This window comes from Bos indicus, chromosome 23 (assembly GCF_029378745.1).
Source record: "Bos indicus isolate NIAB-ARS_2022 breed Sahiwal x Tharparkar chromosome 23, NIAB-ARS_B.indTharparkar_mat_pri_1.0, whole genome shotgun sequence".
In the NCBI taxonomy this organism is placed as follows: Eukaryota; Metazoa; Chordata; class Mammalia; order Artiodactyla; family Bovidae; genus Bos; species Bos indicus.
In genome coordinates, this window is record NC_091782.1 from 30,383,585 (window position 1) to 30,405,922 (window position 22,338).

At 47.0% G+C, this 22,338-nt stretch overlaps 3 protein-coding genes across 10 annotated transcripts in view; 1 reads left to right on the plus strand and 2 right to left on the minus strand.

Annotated features, from left to right (window-relative positions):
• GNL1 (G protein nucleolar 1 (putative)) overlaps window positions 1-18,512 on the plus strand; it is a 43,026-nt gene extending 24,514 nt beyond the window's left edge. The window contains exon 12 of the mRNA XM_070777462.1: window positions 18,490-18,512. Within this exon, the coding sequence (XP_070633563.1) occupies window positions 18,490-18,497 (8 nt within the window). The 3' untranslated portion in view covers window positions 18,498-18,512. The remainder of the gene's footprint in view (window positions 1-18,489) is intronic.
• On the minus strand, window positions 1,138-8,569 carry RPP21 (ribonuclease P/MRP subunit p21). 4 transcript variants are annotated; one of them, XM_070777500.1, is made up of 5 exons: window positions 7,955-8,569; window positions 7,784-7,884; window positions 7,606-7,688; window positions 6,269-6,394; window positions 1,138-5,600 (listed from the first exon to the last, which is right to left on the minus strand). In XM_070777500.1, the coding sequence occupies exons 1-5, from the start codon at window positions 8,120-8,122 to the stop codon at window positions 5,512-5,514; spliced, it is 567 nt and encodes a 188-aa protein (XP_070633601.1). In that variant the 5' UTR covers window positions 8,123-8,569; the 3' UTR covers window positions 1,138-5,511. The 4 variants fall into 4 exon arrangements, with proteins under 4 accessions (XP_070633601.1, XP_019841418.2, XP_019841416.2 ...); XM_019985859.2 differs by lacking the exon at window positions 1,138-5,600 and adding an exon at window positions 5,645-5,869 and having other exon boundaries at window positions 7,955-8,559; XM_019985857.2 differs by lacking the exon at window positions 1,138-5,600 and adding an exon at window positions 5,987-6,126 and having other exon boundaries at window positions 7,955-8,098.
• TRIM39 (tripartite motif containing 39) lies at window positions 9,501-22,309 on the minus strand. Of its 5 annotated transcripts, none has more exons than XM_070777464.1 (8): window positions 21,923-22,309; window positions 21,362-21,678; window positions 19,316-19,775; window positions 17,325-17,420; window positions 14,211-14,441; window positions 13,006-13,028; window positions 12,317-12,432; window positions 9,501-11,505 (listed from the first exon to the last, which is right to left on the minus strand). In XM_070777464.1, exons 3-8 carry the CDS (start codon window positions 19,766-19,768, stop codon window positions 10,958-10,960), a joined length of 1,467 nt encoding a protein of 488 aa, XP_070633565.1. In that variant the 5' UTR covers window positions 19,769-19,775; window positions 21,362-21,678; window positions 21,923-22,309; the 3' UTR covers window positions 9,501-10,957. The 5 variants fall into 5 exon arrangements, with proteins under 5 accessions (XP_070633565.1, XP_070633566.1, XP_019841370.1 ...); XM_070777465.1 differs by lacking the exon at window positions 21,923-22,309 and adding an exon at window positions 21,815-21,920; XM_019985811.2 differs by lacking the exon at window positions 21,362-21,678 and having other exon boundaries at window positions 21,815-21,939.
• Between the last annotated feature and the right edge of the window lie 29 nt (window positions 22,310-22,338).

Genomic DNA, 22,338 nt, shown 5'->3' on the forward strand with positions numbered 1-22,338 from the left:
TACAGAACTCCAGGAATTCTTGCAGCGACATCAATCTGGTGACACGGATTTGGCACCATGGCCAGCTGCAAGCAGACCCATGTGCCTCGGGGCTCCGTTACTACTCGCTGGGGGTGGCGGGGGGGAGTCACTCCCAGTTGCCACTCCCAGTCCATAGCCCTGGCCTGCTTTGGCAAGGTTCTGCCAAGTGGAAGCCCCAACAACGCCAGAAGAAGAAAGAAATTGATGGTGTCTGAGACAAGTTCAGGCTGCCACCCAAGAAACCTGTAAATGCCTAAGTCATAGCTCCTGGTGATTTTTCGTGCAAGAATATTAAGAGATCAGGACTCCTGCAGTCAGTATGGAATCCACGTTGGCTATATGCTTATCAGAACTCAAAACAGTTCAGGATCATTCACTCTGGCAAAAACACATCTCTGGAATGGATGTTATCAGCTCCTCCTGCACACTGGAGGAAATTGGACACTGTGGTTTAGATAACCCTGGAGAGCTTGCAAGTTTAAGAGGCTTGGTTGCACAACACCCAAGATATTAACAGCAATTCATATTCAGTCCTGATGACAGAAAATTCTTGTATTCAGGGAATGCTTCCTAATTCTTGTATAATACAACAGAAAGGGCAGAACCCAAATGTAGCAGCTGAGACAGAAAGTCAAGGATCAATCACATGCTTACTAAACTAGACACAATGAGATAAGTGCTGAAACGCATCAGGAAAACAGCAACGATGCAAGAAATGACAAAACTCAAGACAGAACTTTGAGATCTTGAGTGCTTCTTACATGAGCAATTGTTTTTAAAAGTATTTATTTATTTATTTGGCTGTGTCAGGTCTTAGTTACAGCGGCATGCCAACTCTCAGTTTCGGCATGTGGAGTCTAGTATCCTCACCAGGGAAACCCAGGCCCCCTGCATTAGGAACGTGGTGTCTTAGCCACTGGGCTACCAGGGAGGTCCCAGCAATTGTTTTAAGAGGCCAGAACACTGATTGATTGTGAGGAACTGAAATCGTGCAACTCAGACTGGGACTTGAAACCATGATCTTTTGATGGAGATCACACACCTGTTCTGAGGACGTAATGAAGCTCAGGTTCTTGATGTCTCATCACAGAAAGAATTCAGCAATTGACAAAGTGGTAGCAAAGAAGTGGATTTATTTAGAGAAAAACACACTCCCCAGAGTGTGGGCCATCTTGGAAGGCAAGAGGCCTTGAGAGAAACAAGTGGATATGAAATAGGAGGGAAGGAGGCAGGGCACAACCTTTACAAAAATGACACAGCAATAGGACATGACAAAAACTGGTCAGAACCAACTAGGTCCAAGATGGCAGACAAGTCAACCTCCAGTAGACCTTAAGCCTCGGTATACACTCACTGTAACATACTAGCATGTTAAATGATATACCCATCAGTGTTATGACAGATCCCACAAGCCGAGTAGTTGTGGCGCACAGGCCTAAGTCGCCCTCCGGCATAAGCAGCAGGGATCAACCCATGTCTCCTGCATTGGCAGGCAGATTCTTAACCACTGGACCACCAGGGAAGCCCTCCCCTGTCTTTCAAGTGTGGGTTCTGCCCACCGTTCCCACAGTGGGAGCTGTTCCGAGGACACAGCTTTGAGAGCGAGGTGTGGTTGAAATCATCTGGACTAAAGGCGTGACTGAAGCCTGTCAAGGCCTCTATAGAATAAAGATTCTTGTGGGTGAGTAGGGAGATCTACTTCTCTTGTTGCTGTCCAGAATAAGCTTCAATTGTTATAATAAGTTCCCTTGCTTATTTTAAACCTGTCACCTACCAACCCGGAGCGGTCTACCTCTTTCTTTCATCTCTCCCTGCCCTCTGTGAACAGGGGCTGCTTTCAGAGTTTACTTAGGAAGCCCTGGAGGTTTTGAACCAACAACTAGGTCCTTTACCTCCCTCAAGTCTTTTTCTTTTCTTTGGCTGCAGCTGGTGGCATGTGGGATCTTTGTCCCCCAACCAGAGATGGAACTCTGGCCCTGTGCAGTGGAAGCATGGAGTCTTAATCACTGGACCACTTGGGAAGTCCCAAATCTTTTTTTTCAAGTGGCACTCTTAATTGGGATTCTTTCAAAGCAAACTCAGTGACGAAGACCTGGGTGCAGGTAGTTTACCTGGAAGATGATCCCAGGAACTACGGTGAGGGAATAGGGAGTAAAACAAGGAGAGAGGGAGGCAAGTATATAGAGGGCACGTCTAAATAATAGTGCCACCAGGGCTCCACTCTGCTGGAGGCCCTGAGACTATGTAGAACATTTACCCACTGATACTCATCCCTTACTGTTCGGAGTTGCTCCCAGGAATATTACTCCCTGGCAGTTTGGGCCTACCCTGCATGGCTTGTTTCCAGATAATAGTCTCAGCCTGAGATAGGAGCTGCTGTCATAGGTGGGAAGGATCTGCCAGAGGTAGCCTCGTCTGAGGTTGTCTGAGGGGGTATGGAAGAGGCACCCTCAGAGTCTGCTGGACACCTTCTCAGTGCTGCCTGCCTAGGCTGCTCTAACTGAACCTGGAACCTGTATTTCACAGCTTCTTTGCTCTCTTGGCCTTTTCTGTTGCACGTATCCCTTTAGAATACATAATTTATTGTCATACGTTGCTTTTTTTTTCTTGTCTTACTTCCGACTCTTGTTCATTGATGTATATCCTAATTCCTAACCAAATGGCCTGGCATAGAGTAGGCCCTCACAAAGTAATTATTAAATAAATGCATGAAATCCTGGCTTTTTGATACCCAGTGGGAAAACTGGATAACTTCATTTGTTGGAAGAAGTGTTGGAAGAAGCTTTAGGAAAAGAACACAGTCAAACTGCCTCATGTACAAATGTGTACTATGGGGACAATAACTCAGATTCACTGATGTCCAGGACCTGTCTTTTCTAAAATACTTTGCTGCTTGTTATTACAACCATAGTATAATTTTGATTACTAATTAAACTCTACTGTAGTTCCCTTAATACTCAGTTTTCAAAGTGTCACCACATATATTATCTCATCTGATAGGTAAAGCAACTTTATCACATAAAGCTAAAATTATTTACTATTTATTCCCTTTGTTGAGAATCTAAGTAATTTTTGAATTCCCTTCTGAATTCAGAACAGTCTCTCAACTCCTCTCTGTCCCCTGACAATACTCTTTTTTTACCAGTTTTAAAAGTGGAGAAGGCAATGGCACCCCACTCCAGTACTCCTGCCTGGAAAATCCCATGGACGGAGAAGCCTGGTAGGCTGAAGTCCATGGGGTCGCTAAGAGTCGGACACGACTGAGGGAATTCACCTTCACGCTTTGGAGAAGGAAATGGCAACCCACTCCTGTGTTCTTGCCTGGAGAGTCCCAGGGACGGGGGAGCCTGGTGGGCTGCTGTCTATGGGGTCACACAGAGTCGGACATGACTGAAATGACTCAGCAGCAGCAGCAGCAAGCATATCTAAGGTTCAGGAATAATTAAGTCTCAGTTGCTATGGCTTTTGGGAGACCTTATTTACTTACTTATTTATTTTTTGGCTGTGCTGCATAGCATATGGGATCTTAGTTTCTGACCAGGGATCAAACCCGTGCCCCCTGCAGTGGAAGTGCTGAGTCCTATGGATTGCCAAGGAATTCTCAGACCTTGTTTTCTTGAACCAATTGTGATGACATAAGTTTCTTCTCCTCTAATTTTATCTAATGTGTCCTAAAAGAGCACAGATTTTGGACTACTAAATTGCTTAGAAACATTAAAGAAAGCTGACTACTGCATACTAGGGCTTTGATTTCCTCTTTGTTACAGGAAATCTGTTTTTGCACATATTGACTATTGTGTCATAATAAGTAAACAAGAAAAAGGACAGAGTTTTGGGAGGAGGAAGAGGCTATGATCTCTAGTGAGAGGAACCCCACTGCTATCTCACTGTGGACATGTTCAGTCATGTGGCCTCATAAATCACACTTGAAACCACTTGGCCAAGAGTCAGATTTAGTGTGCCCGAACCAACCAGCTCAGAAATGACAAGGAGGGAGCCAAGGAAGGTGAGCTGAGGCCACAAAGGGTCCAGGCCTGCACAGAGTGTAACTTCACGCTACACATTTGTGTTGGCTGCTATAGTTTACTCACTGGGCACTATCTCCAGACAAATGTTAAAGAATAAGTCAGAATAGTTACTCGCACGGAGATTAGTATTTTCCAAGCAAATAATGTATCCACATGTGAGTGAATCAGTGGAGAGAATGAGTTAGGCACAAAGGCAAAATGAGGATGTGGTAGATTGCTACACTGGTGGTCCTTAGGGAATCAGTGAACCTCCCAGTAGTCACACCCCAGCGTAGCCCCTTCCACACTAAACCTGGACTTGGCCATGTGATTTACTCTCATCTAGGGGACATTAGCAAGCGTGATGAGAACAGAGGCTTGACAAGCACTCATACCTTGGAGCTTGTCTTCTTGGATTACTCTCTGTGGAAGCCAGAGCCATGTAAGAAGTCCAGCCACCCAGAGACAGCCAAGCTGTGAGGCTGTCAAAGCCAGCTACATAGCAAGGCCACACGGAGAAGCAATGAGGTATCATACATGCAAATGAAGCTTCTTGAGTCTTCCAGACCAGGTACCAGCCACCAGCTAAATGCAGCTGAGTGATTCCAGCTGATGCCATACAGAATGGAATAACCACACAGCCAAGCCGTCAGTCAGTCTAGCCTACAGAATCAGGGGAAATAACCTATTGTTTTAAGCTACAACATCATGCAGTGATTTTTATGCAGCAATGAATAACTGCAACCAAGATTTACAAGAGAAAGGGAAGAAAGAAAACTGCATTCTGAGAAGAGTGAATCTTATTTGTCTACTTTTGGAGTAAGCTGAGTAGCTGGCATCCAGCAAAGAAGTCAGTCTGATATTCTGTCCTCAAGTAAACTGTCCAGGGATATCAAATAAAACAATTTTTGTTGTTTACTGATTCTCAAGAAAACCCTGAAGGTTTACCTACAGAACTTATTGTATAATATCAGCCAATGTCCTTCTGTTAGTACTTTTGACTTTAATTAGTTCAGGTTGAACAGTGTCTCTTGTTAGAATTTTATAGAAGAAAATAGAGATTGGGAAAAGACCCAACACAAAGTGGCCTGCAGAATCTGAACTCTCCCTCCGCCAACCCCACCCTAACTTCTTTTCTTCTGTTAAAAACAGCATCAATGACATATATACACTACCATGTGTAAAACACCTAGCTAGGAGGAAGCTGCTGTATAGCACAGGAAGCTCAGCTCGGTACTTTATGATAACCTACTGGGATGGGATAAGGGGGTGGGAGGGAGGTTCCCGAGGGAGGGGATACATGTATACACATAGCTGATTCATTTTGTTGTACAGCAGAAATGAACACAACACTGTAAAGTAGTTATATTCCAATAATAACATTTAAAAAAGAATAAAATAAAAACAGCATCAGGGACTTCCCTGGTAGTCCAGTGGTTAACAATCTGACTAGCAATGCAGGGGATGCAGGTTGTATCCCTGGTCAGGGAACTAAGATCCCAAGTGCCACGAAGAAACCACGCCTGGGTGCAACTACTGAGCCTTGCATGCCACAGCTAGAGAGTTCAAGTGCTGCCGAATAGATATTAAACAAAATAAAACAAAAACAGCATCAGTGTCATCAGCAGTTTGTCTGTCCAGCCCTTTAGTCAACAGTCAGAACTACCTAAAAATGGACTATCTTAAGCTCAGGGCCTTGCAAACATCCCTGGAGCCTGAGTTCCAACCATGGTATTGCACCAAGGAGGCAAGGGTGGAGGGGCACTTGGGAGGCAGGGTCCTGGAAACGAGAGTTACTTCTCAAGGCCAAGTGGTAACTGGGATCTTCCTGAATGGTGGGACTAAGAGGATGACAAAAACAAAAGACAAAAAGGACAAAGAAGAGGTCAACTGGTGACAGAGAAATGCAACAGAAACAGGAAAGAGCTAAAACATTCACAGAATGGAATTACACAAAATTAAGCAGAATTAAAATTTATTTGGAAGACAAGGTGAGTCCATCACGGGTGACTGGAGCTCTGAGGCTGCACTTTCTCCTTAGGAAGCTGGGCTGGAATGGGGTGGGCTGTGTTTGGCAAGGGCTGTGGTGGTTTGGGATCTAAGTAGATGAGTAGAATTAGTTTTTGAAGACTGGCACTTTTCACACCAACCCAAAACTCACCCATTTGTCCTCTGCGGCTATCTGTTACCCATTGTCTCTACTCCCTGGGTTAACCCCCATTTTCTCAACCACCTCTCACCTGCCTGGTTCCCCAGCTGGGCCTCGGGCCGGTCTCCCCAGAGCACATGCCTCGGGTCGTTGAGGAACCGTTGGCTGCGCTGGCATGTCAGGCAGGTCTGTACAGTCCAGCGCTGACCCTTGCAGCCTGGAATGCATGTGGGAGAAAGACAGTGCCCAGGTTTAGGAGAAGAAAAGGTCTCCTGAACCCAGTGTTGCCTCCATTGTTTTCTAGTAGGGATTCTCCTCCCTCCCCATCTTGAACGCAAATTTGATGGCGTCAGGTCCCTGAACAAAGTCTATCATTTTCTTGGCACCCTTTAAGACAAAGTCCAAACTCCTTAACAAGACTCTTCAAGATCTGCCCTGTTTCCCTCTCCCACCTCAGGTCTTGCCCTTGCCCACCTCAAAGCCCACCTCCTGAACTCTCAGTTCCTTGACAGCAACACAGGCTTTCTTTCCTGCTGCTACTGCTAAGTCACTTCAGTCGTGTCCGACTCTGTGTGACTCCATGGACAGCATTCTACCAGGCTTCCCCGTCCCTGGGGTTCTCCAGGCAAGAACACTGGAGTGGGTTGCCATTTTCTTTCCTGAGACCTCACAAATGGCAAGGACTTCCATCTCCTACTTCCCTGCTCTTGTAATGAACCTCACCATCACTGGTTTAAATAACTTAGTATTCTACTCCCCTAACTGAAGCATTTTTCTGCTACTGCTAAGTCGCTTCAGTCGTGTCCGACTCTGTGCGACCCCATAGACGGCAGCCCACCAGGCTCCCCTGTCCCTGGGATTCTCCAGGCAAGAATACTTGAGTGGGTTGCCATTTCCTTCTCCAATGCATGAAGGTGAAAAGTGAAAGTGAAGTAGCTCAGTCCTGTCTGACTGACCAACCCCATGGACTGCAGCCTACTGGGCTCCTCCGTCCACGGGATTTTCCAGGCAAGAGTACTGGAGTGGGGTGCCATCGCCTTCTCCGAAGCATTTTTCTAGGCTATTCTAATTGTTCCTGTCTTAGTCCATCCCATGAGACCATATTTCAATGAGAATGTTGATTCTAGAGAAATCCTTGACACATCTCAGAAAAATAATTCTTGAGTGAACGAATGAAGATGGGAATCATCCTCTATGATGTCAAATAACATCTATTATCATGGCCGGGCGAGGTTGCCTCTCAGGGCAACATCATTTTTCTACTGCCCAGATCTGTCTGTCCAAGTAGAGTTAACAACTCAGAGAAAGCCACCGACTCAAATCCCACACCTGGCACGCGTCTGCCTCGAGAAAGGGATCACTACCCGTCCCCTCCCCAGCCCGCAGGTGTTCCTCATACATCCCACCTCAGCAAGAGGGAGTACTCACGTCTCTGGCGCTGGGTGCAGGTCAGACCCGGGATGAGGAGGGAAGAGCAGCCACGGCAGAGAGTTCGCTTCACCGAGGGGTCCCTGGGGGCGGAGGCAGGTGGTGGTCTGGACGCCCGCTCTCCCTCTCTAGTCTTTCCCCCGTCCCGCTCCCTGCCGGGCTCCATAACCCCTCTTACCGCCGTAATACAAGCCGCTTCGCTATGGTCCTCTCCGTGTGGCAGTAAAATCTCGCTAGCGCCTGGTTCTCTGGATCCTGAGCGAGGACGCAGTGGGCGGCCTGGGGGAGTGAGCCGTCACTGGGGGCTCTCCTCATTGGGCTCCCCGCCGTGCGTGCGCCGTGGACTCACCTGGTACAAGAAGTTGAGCCTCTGGAAGGCCTCGCGGTCCTTCACCGGCCCCGCCATCCGCGCTGCGCGAGCTCTCCACACGCGACCGTCCACAGGCCCCGCCCCCAGGATAGCCACGCCCCCGGCGTCCGCGCAAGACCTCCTGGGAATTGTGGTTCCGGGAGCCATGTGCGCTCCTTTCTTTCTAGCCTTCCTTTCTCTGGCGCCACCCTGTGGCCTCACAGACCCAACTATTTGCAAATCCCCTCCGCCCCTGCAGAGTCCAGGGGCCTCCCCCTAGTCTTTCTCAAGCCAATAATTATATTAGGCAGAGACTGGAGAAGTTAGTTGAGCAGAAGTCTTAAACCCCTAAACATCGTCAGGACAGAAGACTCTTCTTTAGGCAGATAGGTTGGGAGATGGTTGCTGCTGCTAAGTCGCTTCAGTCGTGTCCGACTCTGTGTGACCCCATAGACGGCAGCCCACCAGGCTTCCCCATCCCTGGGATTCTCCAGGCGAGAACACTGGAGTGGGTTGCCATTTCCTTCTCCAAAGCATGAAAGTGAAAAGTGAAAGTGAAGTCGCTCAGTCGTGTTCGACTCTTCGTGACCCCATGGACTGCAGCCTAAGAGGCTCCTCCGTCCATGGGATTTTCCAGGCAAGAATACTGGAGTGGGGTGCTATTGCCTTCTCCAATGGGAGATGGTTAGGTGCAGTTTATACCCAGCTAGACTTTCTGCCCTATGCTTCTGAAGGCAAAGGCAGATGCCTGGAAGACCTACAGACAGAAGCAGCAGGTCTCCCTTTTTTTTAAAAAAAGGGCACTGGTGCCAGTGGGAGTGATGCTGGAAAGGATCATGAGGGTAGTGGAGGGAGGGAAGAGGGCTCCTGGCCCTTAGAAAGCACAGCTTCCTCCCAATCTTTTCCACTTACCAGATGCAGTGAGCACAGAAACCTTTCAACAGCATCCCCTCCCCCTGAAGAAACATCCCCTGTAGTACTTCACATCCCTCCCTTCGATCTCCGCCTCTCCTTTGCTGTTTGACCTCCTGCTTCTGCTTCATAATTAATACCACTCCTTCCTGAGGTTAGAAGTAGAGGGGCAGAATATGCATAAACCCTGAGATGGGGAGAGGGTAGCGATGTCAGCAGAGGATGAGAATTCTCTCCTCTATCAACTACCGCCCCCCACACCTTGCCCCAATCAGGACTCCAGTTTGAAAGAAAAGGCTGAAATTTCCTCTCAGATTACTTTCACAAGGGCCTCCAGACTCAAATAAGGCATATGTTTAAAAGGCAGATATGCCCAGGCCCACTCCAGACCTCAATCAATCACTGAGGGCAAGCACCAGGAATATGCTTTTTTTTTTTTTTTTTTTGAGGCCACACTACAAGGCTTGTGGGATCTAAAGTTCCCCCACCAGGGATCAAACCCAGGCCCCCAACAGTGAAAATGTGGAGTGCTGACACTGGACTGCCAGGGAACTCCAAGGAACATGCATTTTTAACATTCAAGTTTCTAACACATCAACAGAGGTTACTGTCAAATTACCACAGGACACAAAGATTACTTCAGTGGATCCTTTGTTCCATATTATGTTTTACCAACCAAAGCATCTTGCCACAAAGAACCACAGTCAAGGCACAAAGGTAAGAGGAGAGTCTGGACGAAGTCCTGTTGAGGTGGTAGGAGGAGCTGAAATGCCCTCAATAAACTGCAGTTTCTTGTCCCAGTCTTCTGTGAACCCCTGATTAGCCAGTAGCAGATAATCCAGTCATTTTAGTTTGGTTTGGCATGCATTGCGTTACCTTTTCTGTAACATATGTACCCTATAGGTTGTTTATTTTGCCCTAACATTAAAATGATTTACATTCTCTGATAGGAGAAATGGCAAAACGTGAAGGATGGCAACAAACAAACAAAAAACCGGCTCTTATGAACACTAGTTTCAGGCCAGATGCACACAGGCCAAAGGAAGTTGCCTGTCTGGCTCTCCCCTAAACATGCTACCCTCTTCTACCCTGTCCCCAGGGTAAGGAAGACACCAGTTTCTTTCTCCCTGTCTGGCTTGGATACCTTAGCCAGGTAACAAGGCTGACAACTTGGGAGCAACTACTTGGAGCCATTCTTTAAGGCCAGGGCTTTGGATAGGAATGCTTTTCTCTTTCCTCTAATACCTGACTCTCCTTTCCAAGTTCCCTTGGGGAAGCAGTGAGAGGGTAGACATGTCTTGCATGATCTCTTGCATCTTGCCCCTCCAGATGAGCAAGGTAACAGCTCTTGGAAACAAACAACTACAAGAAAGCAGGCGACAAGCCAGGCCTGCTGAAGATGGAGGCAGGGACCTGGCTTCTCTTTCTTCCTACTCCCTCCTCCTCACATTCCTACCTCTGGCCAATCCTACTCATAATGGAACCGAAGAAACCCTTCTCTCTTTCATTAGTCTCTAGGAATCGGGTCCTTTAGCCCTCTTTCCTGACCTTCGTTCTAAACTTCTCGATGCCCAATCTCTGCCCTGAAAATAACTCCTCAACTTCTAGACCCATGAGAACAACTGTCATTCACCTTTATTTCAATTAGAGGTACAAAGACCCCTGAGATCTTCCTAAAAAAAAAAACAAGTCTATTCTGGGTCAAAGAACCCCCTGAAAGGCTGTACAGGGGTTTCTGTTTCCTTCTCTGGTTTGAGCAAGTCAGACCCTTCCACAGACTTGTTGTTTCTGGAAAAGTCTCTCCTTCCTTCCCAACCGGTCCTTGTGCAATAGCAAACCCGATGGACTTCAGGGGAGACCACCCCCTGAGGACCAGCTCTCCACCCTGTCAGGAGGGAGACACTGCAGTGCTCTCGACCTAGTCCAGTCCTACCTACTCCTCCACATAAACCATTCGGGAAACCAAGGTGTTCTCCCACATGGTTCAGAACCAGAACCAGGCAGACACGAAGACATTCCAGCAGGTCACAGGAAGGAAGGCCTGTAGATCTTGACCCTGCCTCACCCTGATGATTCCCATGCCCCGACCTGTCACTCCCAATCTGTTGGGGGCCTGATGGTGAGTGGTGCAGCATTCTTCCGACCCGCCCGGATGCCTGGATAGAAGAGGGGCCAAAGTTTCTCAGTAAAAGTATCAGTGAAGGTGTAGATATGAGAGCGGTCTGTGACGTTGTAAAAAGACAGTGTGCCGGCCTCATAGTCTAGGAATATGCCCACCCGCTTGGGTTTCACCTTGATGTGCAAAGGGGTAAAAGGCGTGGTGGTGGCTGCGTACTTGTCCCCGTTCCATAGCCGCACCCGCCAGTAGCCAGTCTCAGGAAGCGGGGTCAGTTCACCCTTTCGGCTCACGGAGTCCCGGCACACGCCCACTGCCCAGTGGGTCTTGTCGCCCACCTCCACCTCCCAGTAGTGTCGACCCGAGGTGAAACCCTCAGTAGCCAGGACGCAAGGGTAGAAGGTGAAACGCCGTGGTGTATCAGGGAGATCCCGGAGTCTTGTCTCCACGAACTTGACGCTCTTACGATCTTCCGACAGGACTAGATTAGGATGAGCAGTTTCAGGGTCCAGGGTCACATCCGCTGGCGGAAGAAGCCACAGTGGGGAGCTAGATGAGGATGGGAATAGCTAAACGCCCCCGCCTCACTCTTCCGGCCTGCCTTTACAGAGCCTGCCCCCTGAAAGCCCCCAGAACCCCATGGTTTGGTTAACCTTCTCAATCCTCAGTGTCACCTAAGGCGGGGGTGGAGAGGGGAGGGAACAATGGCTTCTCATCCTGGCCCTAAAATAAACAGGTAATGATCTCTTGACTCTGCAAGGGCTGGTGCTTGAGGCTCCTGCCTGGTCCTCCCTCTATTCCTCTGATATCACCATGCATTTCACTGGGTGGAGAAGTACAAGGCACAGACCAAGGGCCAGAAACAATGAAAAATGTTAAGAAGGATACAGAGCAAGAGAGCATTACAGTCTGGCGATACGGTGACCATGTGTCTGTTTTCCTCTAACAGTCTGGCTTATGCCTGTTTTCTGAGTAAGTATTAATGAGACTCCCTTTCATTCTCAAGAGGAGACCAGTTTTCAGCAAATTATTTAACCTCTCTGGGTCCCTATTTAGAAAAGTGTGGGACTAAGAGGAGACCAGTTTTTGGCAAATTATTTAACCTCTCTGGGTCCCTATTTACAAAATGTGGGACTAAGAGCAGATGACACCTGAGGCTTCTCACTTTGAGTTCTGTGACTCAGAGTGAGATTAGAAGCCAGGTAAAGGAGTGGATGTGGATACAGGCATGAAAAGTGACTGCAGGGATAACTGAAGTCCAGACAAAGTAGGACCTAAAGACCTCCTTCTCTCTGTTGATTCCCTTTGCTAGTTTCCTTTTGGGAACAACTCACCAATTAGCTGTTTAAGGATTTTCCTTAGTGCAAAGTACTGTCGGGGGAAATTGCTGAAGTTCTTTTCCAGCTCTATGGATACTGAAGTCACCTCCATGGTCTTCACCTTCTCACATCTAGGAGGGATGGGGAGATAGGGGAAGAAAGGGCAGGGTCAGGGGAAGCTCCAGCTTAGTCACTATTCAGATGCTGTCATCTTTAGGGAGAAACTAAAATCATTCATCCTTGTACTTTCTCCTCTCTCAAGATAAGTACTCACTGCTTTCTTTTGCCTATCTATGGAAAGAAAGGTGGTCCCTTGGACAAATCCTTAAGAATGAGTTTTAGAACTTTCTGGAGGTATTGTTATATTTCATGCAAAGAGATATCACCCCTACTCCCCAACCCATTCCTCCTTCCATCTTGTTTGGACATGATTCTACCCACAGGCCCAGGCCGAATCTGGTTCTATTACATTATGTTGGTATCTACCCTACCAAGGAAGTCCTGATGCTCAAATGGTAAAGGGGAACAGACTAGTACTCCCAATCATTTGCTCTGTAATTGGCTTCATGGATGCAAAAACCCTTCTCCCTTTTTCTACCCAAACACTGCATGACTTTCCCATTCTTACTCCCCCAGCTCCTTACTGCACCCCTACTCTTTAAGCCAAGACCTAACTCACTCGAAGAGATACAAGAATCACTTACTTTTCCAGGGTACTTTTGACATCCTAGAGGAAGGAGAAAAGAAAGCAATATTGGTCCTGGTAGTCAAGGGCCCTACAGGCAAAAGGTTCCCCTCCTCCCCAAAGTTCTAGAACTATTAAACAGGCACAGGACAACCTAAGGGTCACAGTGCAAAGGGGACTAACTCCAGAGGGATCTGAGTACATCTTTCCCAACCTAACCCCCACCTTCAGCTCTCAGTCATCATGAAACTTGGTAATTGATGTCACTTCCAAATAGTTTCCTGTGTGTTTGTCTTTGTTTCTCAAGAACACCGGGAGCTTAATGCCAGGGATAGGATTGTCTGCTCTTTGCTCTGTCCCCCAAGTACCAACCACACACCTGCCTCCTCGAGAATCAGTAGAGATAGTTCTAGACTGCTGGCATAGGAATGAATCACTCTCTCCCATTGTGGTTTGGTATCCCTTGTCTAGTATTGGTTAATAAATATTAATAAGTGCGTGCCAATCCTGATTTGTGAATACTTGGGGTCCAGAAGACAAAGAAGACAAATCTCTGCCCCGCCAAGGATTTCCCAGTTTAATGTGGAAGGCAGAACACACATACATGAAAGGACATGAGAATAAATACCAAGCAATATATAACATGCAGGTAAATATACAACAAAGCCTCAATGATTCAAATGCTGGTAATGTGATCTCTAAGATAAGAAATATGTTTCCTGGAATCTTGCTAACACCATTCATTTGCTTAAGAAAACAGACTATTTCAAACATTTTAGAGGCACTATTTACATATCAAAAGCAGCATGTTACTATACATTATTTCAAGTGTCATCACACTATTTTTCTATTCTTTTTGAGCACTAGGTAAATCAAGTTCCAGGACTTAAAAGTAACAGTTACTGCATTTTACACAATTTTTAATGCATAGATTTTTCACTAATTTAGACTAGACTGCCCTCCTCTCAAAAAAGTGAGTTTTTTCTTTGGTACAAATTAAGCACGTAATTGTTGACAAGACATAAGAACACAGAAGTGATCAAAAGGGGATGTGAGAAATCAGAGAAGGCTTTCTGTAGAGAAAAATCCTTTGAGCATGTCTGGAAGAAAGAACTGGATTTAGAGAGGCAGAGTGGAGGAGTGAGCATTGCAGGCTGACAGAATGACCTGTGCAAAGCTAGACTGCGCTCGGCCTGAGTGGCTATGCAGGGGCAAAGGTCGAACCTTAAGCATCTCGAAGCCCGACTGTAAGCACTTGCCCTCCACCTCAGCAGCCAAGTGGGCGAGGTCCCGGCGCTTGTCTCCAAGGTGAGCAGCATTTTCTCGGAGGCGCTGTAGAATGTCCTGTTCCTCCTCCTCCAGCCGTGAAAGTAACACCTGCTGCTCTTCATCCAGCCGTCGGTGAAGCTCTTCAAATTCCTTTAGGATCTGCTGTCGGCGACTTTCCACCAGTCTCTGAGAACAGAGGGTGGGTGTTATGTTTAACAGGGTCAGTGGGGCATAGGATACCTTCCTCACCCACCATGTGTATGAATTCACAGACTTCAAGTGTCATTGGAAAGAGTTTAAAAGGACACTCATGTTTCTCTCCATTGATATTTCCTTCTGTAAAGAACGGCTCTATCCCCATTAGCACCCTTACTGATACCTTGGGATGAAGATCATTGAGATAAAAAAATAAACCAATGCTGAAAAAATTATTTTATTTACTAAATTAACTTCTAAAAAGCATACTTTTATGTTGTAGTAAAAAAATTCAAGACATAAGAACTCAATAATATGACAAGTACTATTACAGAGATCCCGCGGTAATACCGCTGCAATAATATGACAAGTACTAATAGCAGAGATGGCTCTGCTATCTCTTACTCTTAAGTTCTAGCTAACGCAAATTGTCAAGAAAAGCAAAACACAAATACTGGAAAGTTAGAGATTGTCATAATTTGTACACTGCAAGACATCTACTTGATAAAAACCATAGATGGAAAAACTGGAAAAGTATCAGAATCAGTAAGATTTTAGTAATGGACTGTTATAAAATATAAATTTAGATTTCAGGGCTGAGCCTGCTAAAGTTTCAAGTCACTTCAGAGACTGACAGTTTACACCCCAGGAATGGGTTATAGATGTGAAAAAATAAAAGGGGCATTGGGTCTGGAGGTGGGGATGAGGGAGAGGAAAGAAAGAGAATTCAAAAGTCACTGAAGGAAAGTTGGTGATTGGTGACAGTTTCTGAGACGACTGAAATGATAATTTACATAAAAAAAAAACCCCACACCACAGTTCTATTCAAGCATTTAGCAGGTTTTTAAACCTTTTATTTCCTTCTCCATCCTTTACCCTTAAGAATGTGATCAATAGGAAGAGGAAAGCTAATGATTAGGAATAAGCTTCATTTTCACAGATTTTAAGTGTTTCAAGACAATAACTTTTTAAAGTTTACCTTTGCAATCAAAATTAGTTCAACTTTTAAAAATTTCAAATGTGTGTTTTTAAAATGCATAAAGGACTAAGGTAATAATACTTGCTTCCTGTTGAAATGTTGTCATTGTTAAAAAACAAACACACACTAGTGTTCCCACTAATGTCAAACCTGTTTAGTTCTTGGTAATCCCTAAATCTCATTTATTTCTTCTGGAAGGCTTTAATGACGTTGAGTTTCTCTGCCATATTCTTGGGAATTTGCAGCTGTGCTTTTTGTGTCTGTTGTTTCTATTTTCTCTACCTGACAGTAAGCTCAAGGAGGGCAAGGACCGTGTTTTTGGTCATCAATGGCCCGGTGTCAAAGACAGGGTGTGGCCTATACTGGAAGCTTAATAAATATTTATTGATTCCTGCAGAATCAGTCGGAGAAGGCAATGGCACCCCACTCCAGTATTCTTGCCTGGAAAATCCCATGGACGGAGGAGCCTGGTGGGCTGCAGTCCATGGGGTCGCTCAGAGTCGGACACGACTGAGCGACTTTACTTTCCCTTTTCACTTTCATGCATTGGAGAAGGAAATGGCAACCCACTCCAGTGTTCTTGCCTGGAGAATCCCAGGGATGGGGGAGCCTGGTGGGCTGCCGTCTATGGGGTCGCACAGAGTCGGACACGACTGAAGCGACTTAGCAGCAACAACAGAATTAGTATCTCTGGTTTTGCCACATAATGGCTGTATGATCTTGGACTAGACACTGATTCAAGTTCTGTTTCCTTCTGTGTAAACAGGAGATAACAAGACTTACCCTATAGGGTATCTAAGTTCACTCTTGCCTAATATGCTTTGCTGGACTCCCTTCTCCTTTTCTTGTACCTTCTCTGTGTTCCACTGGGGCAAGGCTAGCCTGACCTCTTAGAACTTAAAACTGGGCAGAACCAAGCATAAGAACTAATACAATACTTGAAGTTTGGAATGTCATGAACACCTAATGAATTAATGCCAAGGAATCAATAAATACTAGTTATTTTTACTCTTAAAATTCATACATGTTTCACTATCCAATAGAAGAAATAAGGCAGATACCAAAACACCAGGCTACAAATATGATAATACTATAGAAAAGATGTGAAATTGTATGAAAATTAAGAAAGTGAATTTCTGAAGGGTCAGGAAAGGCTACATAGTAAATGGTTTTCATTTTAGGATGGACAGAATCCTATAGGTAGAAGATGGGAAGGGGAAGAACATTCTAGGAAACCATACTACCTAGCATACTCGAGCTTATGTGAATTAAGAGAATGTGGTCCTAATGTGGCTGGGGGGTTCTGGGAGCTCTCGGGCAGGTTCTTCATCCTTCCTCCCCAGTGCACCTTCCACATTCTCCAGCAAAGAGCCTCCTTCCTGCTCTACAAAGAAAAGGAGACCAGCGGCCATGAACTCCCTCAACTCGCCAAATCCTTCACCCCTTATATCCTTCTCCTCAAGTCTTAATCCATGGCAAATAATTTAAGTACAATGTTTAATGACAATCAAGCTTAATAAAATATCATCGTTTTTGAGAGAAGAGCATTTTTTAATAAACCAAAAATGGTGGATTAAATAATGCGTCATTAATGTTCAGTTAAATAATGTTCAGTTAAATAATGTGTGGCTAATGTTCAGGGATTCCCTGGTGGCTAAGATGGTAAAGAATCTGCCTGCAATGCAGGAGACCTGGGTTTGATCCCTGGGTCAGGAAGATCCCCTGGAGAAGGGAATGGCAACCCACTCCAGTATTTCTGCCTGGAGAGTTCTATGAAGAGAAGGAACCTGGTGGGCTACAGTCCACAGGGTCACAAACAGTTGGACATGACTGAGTGACTAACAATGTTCAGTTATTGCCTGTAGGGCAGGCCAAATGGGACTGCCTGCCTTTACCTTGAGTTCGCCAGGCTTCTTCTCCTCAGCGGACTTACAGCGGCTGATCTCCTGCAGCTTCTGCTCCAGGGGCTCCAGGCACTTCTGCAGTTTTTCCTGAGAGGTGTGAAGTAGGAGAACAACATTTGTCGTTGGCTGGTACAGCCTATGTTCAGAGCTTAATCCATTTGTTTTAAACTACTTGCTTCCTATTCATCTCAGTTCAGTTCAGTCGCTCAGTCGTGTCCGACTCTGTGACCCCATGAATCGCAGCACGCCAGGCCTCCCTGCCCATCACCAACTCCCAGAGTTTACTCAAACTCATGTCCATCAAGTCGGTGATGCCATCCAGCCATCTCATCCTCTGTCATCCCTTTCTCCCCCTGCCCCCAATCCCTCCCAGCATCAGAGTCTTTTCCAATGAGTCAACTCTTCGCATGAGGTGGCCAAATTACTGGAGTTTCAGCTTCAGCATCACTCCTTCCAATGAACACCCAGGGATAATCTCCTTTAGAATGGACTGGTTGGATCTCCTTGCAGTCCAAGGGACTCTCAAGAGTCTTCTCCAACACCACAGTTCAAAAGCATCAATTCTTCGGTGCTCAGCCTTCTTCACAGTCCAACTATCACATCCCTACATGACCACTGGAAAAACCATAGCCTTGACTAGATGGACCTTTGTTGGCAAAGTAATGTCTCTGCTTTTTAATATGCTATCTGGATTGGTCATAACTTTCCTTCCAAGGAGTAGGCGTCTTTTAACTTCATGGCTGCAGTCACCACCTGCAGTGATTTTGGAGCCCCCCAAAATAAAGTCTGACACTGTTTCCACTGTTTCCCCATCTATTTGCCATGAAGTGATGGGACCAGATGCCATTCAGTTTTCTGAATGTTGAGCTTTAGGCCAACTTTTTCACTCTCCTCTTTCATCTGACCACCTCTTAATCCAACTCCGTTCCTTGCTCATGAAGTGTCAACTTCCTATAGGTCCCTCCTCCTGCCACCAGCCTGTCTCCAAGCCTTCCTTGCTTGCAAAACTTTCATTGAATCTCACTGTGTCCAGTTGTCACAAACTCTCCGTTCTTCCCTAGCCCTATTCATTTTCTAACTGAAGGAACTGCCTGTACTGACAGTGACCTCATGTACCCTGATATCCTTCTTCTGTTTTTGGCCACATGGCATGCAGGACCTTAGTTCCCTGACCAAGGATTGAATCCCTGCAGCACTGGAAGCATGGAGTCTTAACAACTGGACTGCCAAGGAAGTCCCTGATATCCTTTTAAATTTGTTTTCCTATACAACTCTAACCACTTGCAAATGAAATAAAATCTTGATTATTCTGTGAACTACCATAAAGTCTTGTTTGTAAGACGTCATTAACATAATTAGGCAAACTACTTGATAATGTGCTAAGACAGTAAAATCTCTAGTTCCTATTACTCAAACATTTACCCTGTGTCTCAGCAGTAAGTTAAACCAGGTGTCATGTTACCCATTAGCTGGAGAAGATGAAAACAGGCTGGTTTAGCTTAGCCTGGTTGGGATTATTCTAAAATGATGTTACCTGTTCCCAATACCAGTGGGTAAATAAGCGGTGTGCTGAGCAGGGGGACAGAATGAAGGAACCAGACCATTTTTCAGTTCTTCTTAAGTCTGAGATTCTCTGTGTGGTTTCATTCATTTATGAAAAATAGGGTACATTCTAAGACCACACATACTCAAATGTGTTACAAAAGTCAAGAAAGAAATTTGGCGGGTACTTCTTACTGCTCTTCTTCATGCCTGAGGACAACCAATCAGAGGGGACTATGTGCACTGTCCGCGCCCCGCACCCCCCCGCCCCCGCCCCCACCCGCCCCTGCCGGCCCAGTACATTGCTCCAAGGGGACTACAGAGTGAGGACCAGAGACTGTCTTGCCCTCAGGAACTTATGACTTTCTACCCAGGGAGTCTCCCATCCTCTGGGCTCCTCCTTCCTGCCCTGCATTGAAATCAAGTGTCTGGTTCCCTACCTTATACTCCTGTGTGGCATCGTCCAGTGGCACGACGGTATGGGCCCGGTGGGTGTGGGAAATTGCACATATCAAACACACAGCCTCCTGGTCCTCATAGCAGAAGAGGCTGAGGGCCTCATGGTGCTGGGGGCAGAGGCTCTCATCTCGGATCTTTCGCTTGACGGCCTGCAGCTGCTTAGCAATTTCCACCATACTGCCCAGCTGTCGATTAGGCCGGAGACTGCGGTAGCGGGACGTCTTTCGACATACAGGACAAGGGAAGTCCCTCTCTAGGTCCTCCCACCAGCGAGTGATGCAAGCTTTGCAGAAGTTGTGCCCACACTCAATGATGACAGGCTCCTTGAGATACTCCAGGCACACAGAGCAACTTGCCTCCACCTGTAGGTTCTCCAGAGCTGCAGCTGTGGAGGCTGCAGAGGCCCCGGCCTCTAAGAGACTTGTCTCTGCCATTATTTAACTTGAGGTTAAGAAGAGAGAAGAGAAAAAAAAAAAAAAAAGTTAGTTGGGAGGGTTAATTTTTTTGCATCCCTGGCCTGACATTTACCCCCATGTTAAATCCTAACTCCAGATTTAGCACTGTCTTGGTATTTTTACATCTTCTGTTCCACCAGTCAATCTCTTCGGTTTCTCCATTTCCAAAAATTGTGACTCCCAGCTATGAGCAAACTGACACACAACCCTCAGTCTTGTCTTTCTCCACTGCCTTCTCTTGTTAGAAGCAGAGGCTTCTTTCAAGTCTAGCCCAGAGTATTCATCCTGATCCAGGTTCATTCCACTAGTATTGTAACAGTTTCAGAAAAATGTATTCTTAGTTTGACATCTTTTTCTAATAGATGAAAAAAGAGTATGGGAAAGTGAAAAGTACCTTAAGAGTCAAAGCATTAAGATTGCTTAAATCAAGTATATTTTAAAGTTGAATGCTACAGAAGAGTTCTACTACAATAGCCCACTGAAGCCTAAGCTTGATTCTCTGCCACTGTTCCCTCAGTCTTTCAAATGGTAGATATTGGAATGAGTTAGGCAAGGGTAACAACCTCTTCTCTTCAGAAAAGTGTGACACTATGCTTCCCTTCACCAGGCCTAGAGGAAGTGTGCACTTATCATGGAATGAAACGATTCACACAACTGTTTCCTATTTGTGTGCATTTGGATGTTTGGAGCTGCTGTAAAAGTGATAAATTTACAGCAGCTATACCAAAGAGTTTATTACTGAGCCCAGGGCAATAATTTCTTGAAAAGAAGAGTTGACAAATTTATTCTAAGTATTCAGTGAGGACTGGAGTCTTTTGAAATAGTTGTTGATAACTAATTCCTTGGATATACTGTACTTTCAACTAATAGGTTCTGGGGTGGTCGGGAATTAAGAGAGAAAAGTAAAATGGCAATCAAAAACTCTAATGAAGCCTCAAAAGAATTGGAAATGCGCCTGAGAGATGTATAAAGCAGAAGGTTGGTCCTCTTTAAGGTCCATCCTTAAAACATAACCACTATTATCCATGAAATATTTCATTTCTCTACCCCTTAACCTCTCTTTCTAAGGAACCCAACAGAAGAAAATTTAATACGTCTATCTATGTGTTAGGAGAGAAGTGGCCATGTAGTGAGTTGGGTTAACAATGATTGTATCTGTATATACTGATGGCAAACGTGAAAAGTGTTTAATTTGGAGTAGGAACTGATAACATATTTGGACCTGAATTTCTCCCTCAACCACGAGAGAAGTTGTTAGATGATTTTTCTCTACCTACAGGAATCCAACTTCGACGAGTACCCCTTCCCTTTTCCTAATCTAGAAATTAGATGGTCGCCTCACCCGAGATGAGTTGAATTGTATGCTGAGTTAGGGACCAGGATGGATCTAGACTGGCGAAAAAGTAGCGTTAGAGAGAGATGGGGGAAAAGGTTAGGGAAGTATGGGGAGAGGGCTTGGAGCTACAGCATTAGTGAGGCCTGGGTCATTTCCCCCCTATTCCTCGTGTCTCAGTAGAAGGACAAACTTCAGAGAGGTCCTCATTGTGTTTCTACCACTGTCGGGGGTCCCACCTTGCGCCCCTTTCCTGAGCGTGGTCCACAACTCGGTCCCACCCCCGTCTCCATCTTCTCCCGCCTGATCAGGCGCAGGGGGGCTGGAGAGGGGGGAGAGGAAACGTCGTTGTTGGCAGGGAGGGAGGGATGCGAGTCCAGGTGAGAAGGTGTGACGTGAAGATGGGATGCCCGCCGCTATGACGCAGCCGAGACCCGCGGTGACGGCGTCAGTTTCACCCGGGGAGGCGAGCGGCAGCGGGACGGGGTAACGGCGGGGTAGCCAAGCAACGCCGGACGCGCTGACGTCGCCGGGGCGGCAAAACGTCCGCCCGGGCCTGAAACGGGCGGAGGCAGCTGTGGTTACGTGCGGGGGGCCGGTGACGCAGTCGCGGGGCGCTAGGACGCGGCGTGCGGAGCCGGCGGGCAGGGGCAGGCCCCAGGGTCCCGGCGCGGCGGCGGGACAGCACCTACCTTCCCGGCTTCGGGTCCGGGAGTGCGGGGCGCGGAGCCGCCGGAGCGCTGCCTCCCTCCTTCCTCCTCCCCCCGCCCCCGCCCCGCAGCGCGACACACAATACTCGCCGGAAGCGGAAGCCTCGCCGAGAGGCTCGTGTCAGTGGAAGCTGGGGTGTAGGCGGGCGACAGCGGGAGGGCCTAGCGGCGCCTGCCGAACAAGAAGGCGGGGGGCCGGAGGTGAGCACCAGCTGGAGGAGTCAGGGGCAAGAAGAGACCCGGAGGGGCAGGTGGCTGGAATGCGGTCGTCCAGGTGACCCGAGGAATCCGCTGGAGAAAGACAGCCGCGCATGCGCGTGCCGGAGCGCTGAAGCCCATTGCCCTCAGGGCGCCTACGGGCGCCGGGGCAAGCGGTACTGTCCCGCCCAGGGTCCGCGCCCGGACTCTGGCCTGGCTCGGTTGTTCCCAGGTGGCGCTGGGAGCCGTCGAGGGCGGAGCAGGGGCGGGTTGCGGACTTTGAGCTACACTTCTCCTCTGTCCTGGCC

Excerpts from the sequence above, each read along its gene's own strand:
- RPP21 (XM_070777500.1), bottom strand. The coding sequence starts at position 8,122 with ATGGCTCCCGGAACCACAATTCCCAGGAGGTCTTGCGCGGACGCCGGG. Across the intron at positions 6,395-7,605 it reads CTGCACCCAGCGCCAGAGAC|GCTGCAAGGGTCAGCGCTGG; the intron begins GTGAGTACTCCC and ends CATGCATTCCAG. Across the intron at positions 5,601-6,268 it reads CCAGCTGGGGAACCAGGCAG|CACTTGAACTCTCTAGCTGT; the intron begins GTGAGAGGTGGT and ends TCTATTCGGCAG.
- TRIM39 (XM_070777464.1), bottom strand. The coding sequence starts at position 19,768 with ATGGCAGAGACAAGTCTCTTAGAGGCCGGGGCCTCTGCAGCCTCCACA. Across the intron at positions 17,421-19,315 it reads ATGCCACACAGGAGTATAAG|GAAAAACTGCAGAAGTGCCT; the intron begins GTAGGGAACCAG and ends CACACCTCTCAG. Across the intron at positions 11,506-12,316 it reads AATCCTTAAACAGCTAATTG|CGGATGTGACCCTGGACCCT; the intron begins GTGAGTTGTTCC and ends TTCTTCCGCCAG.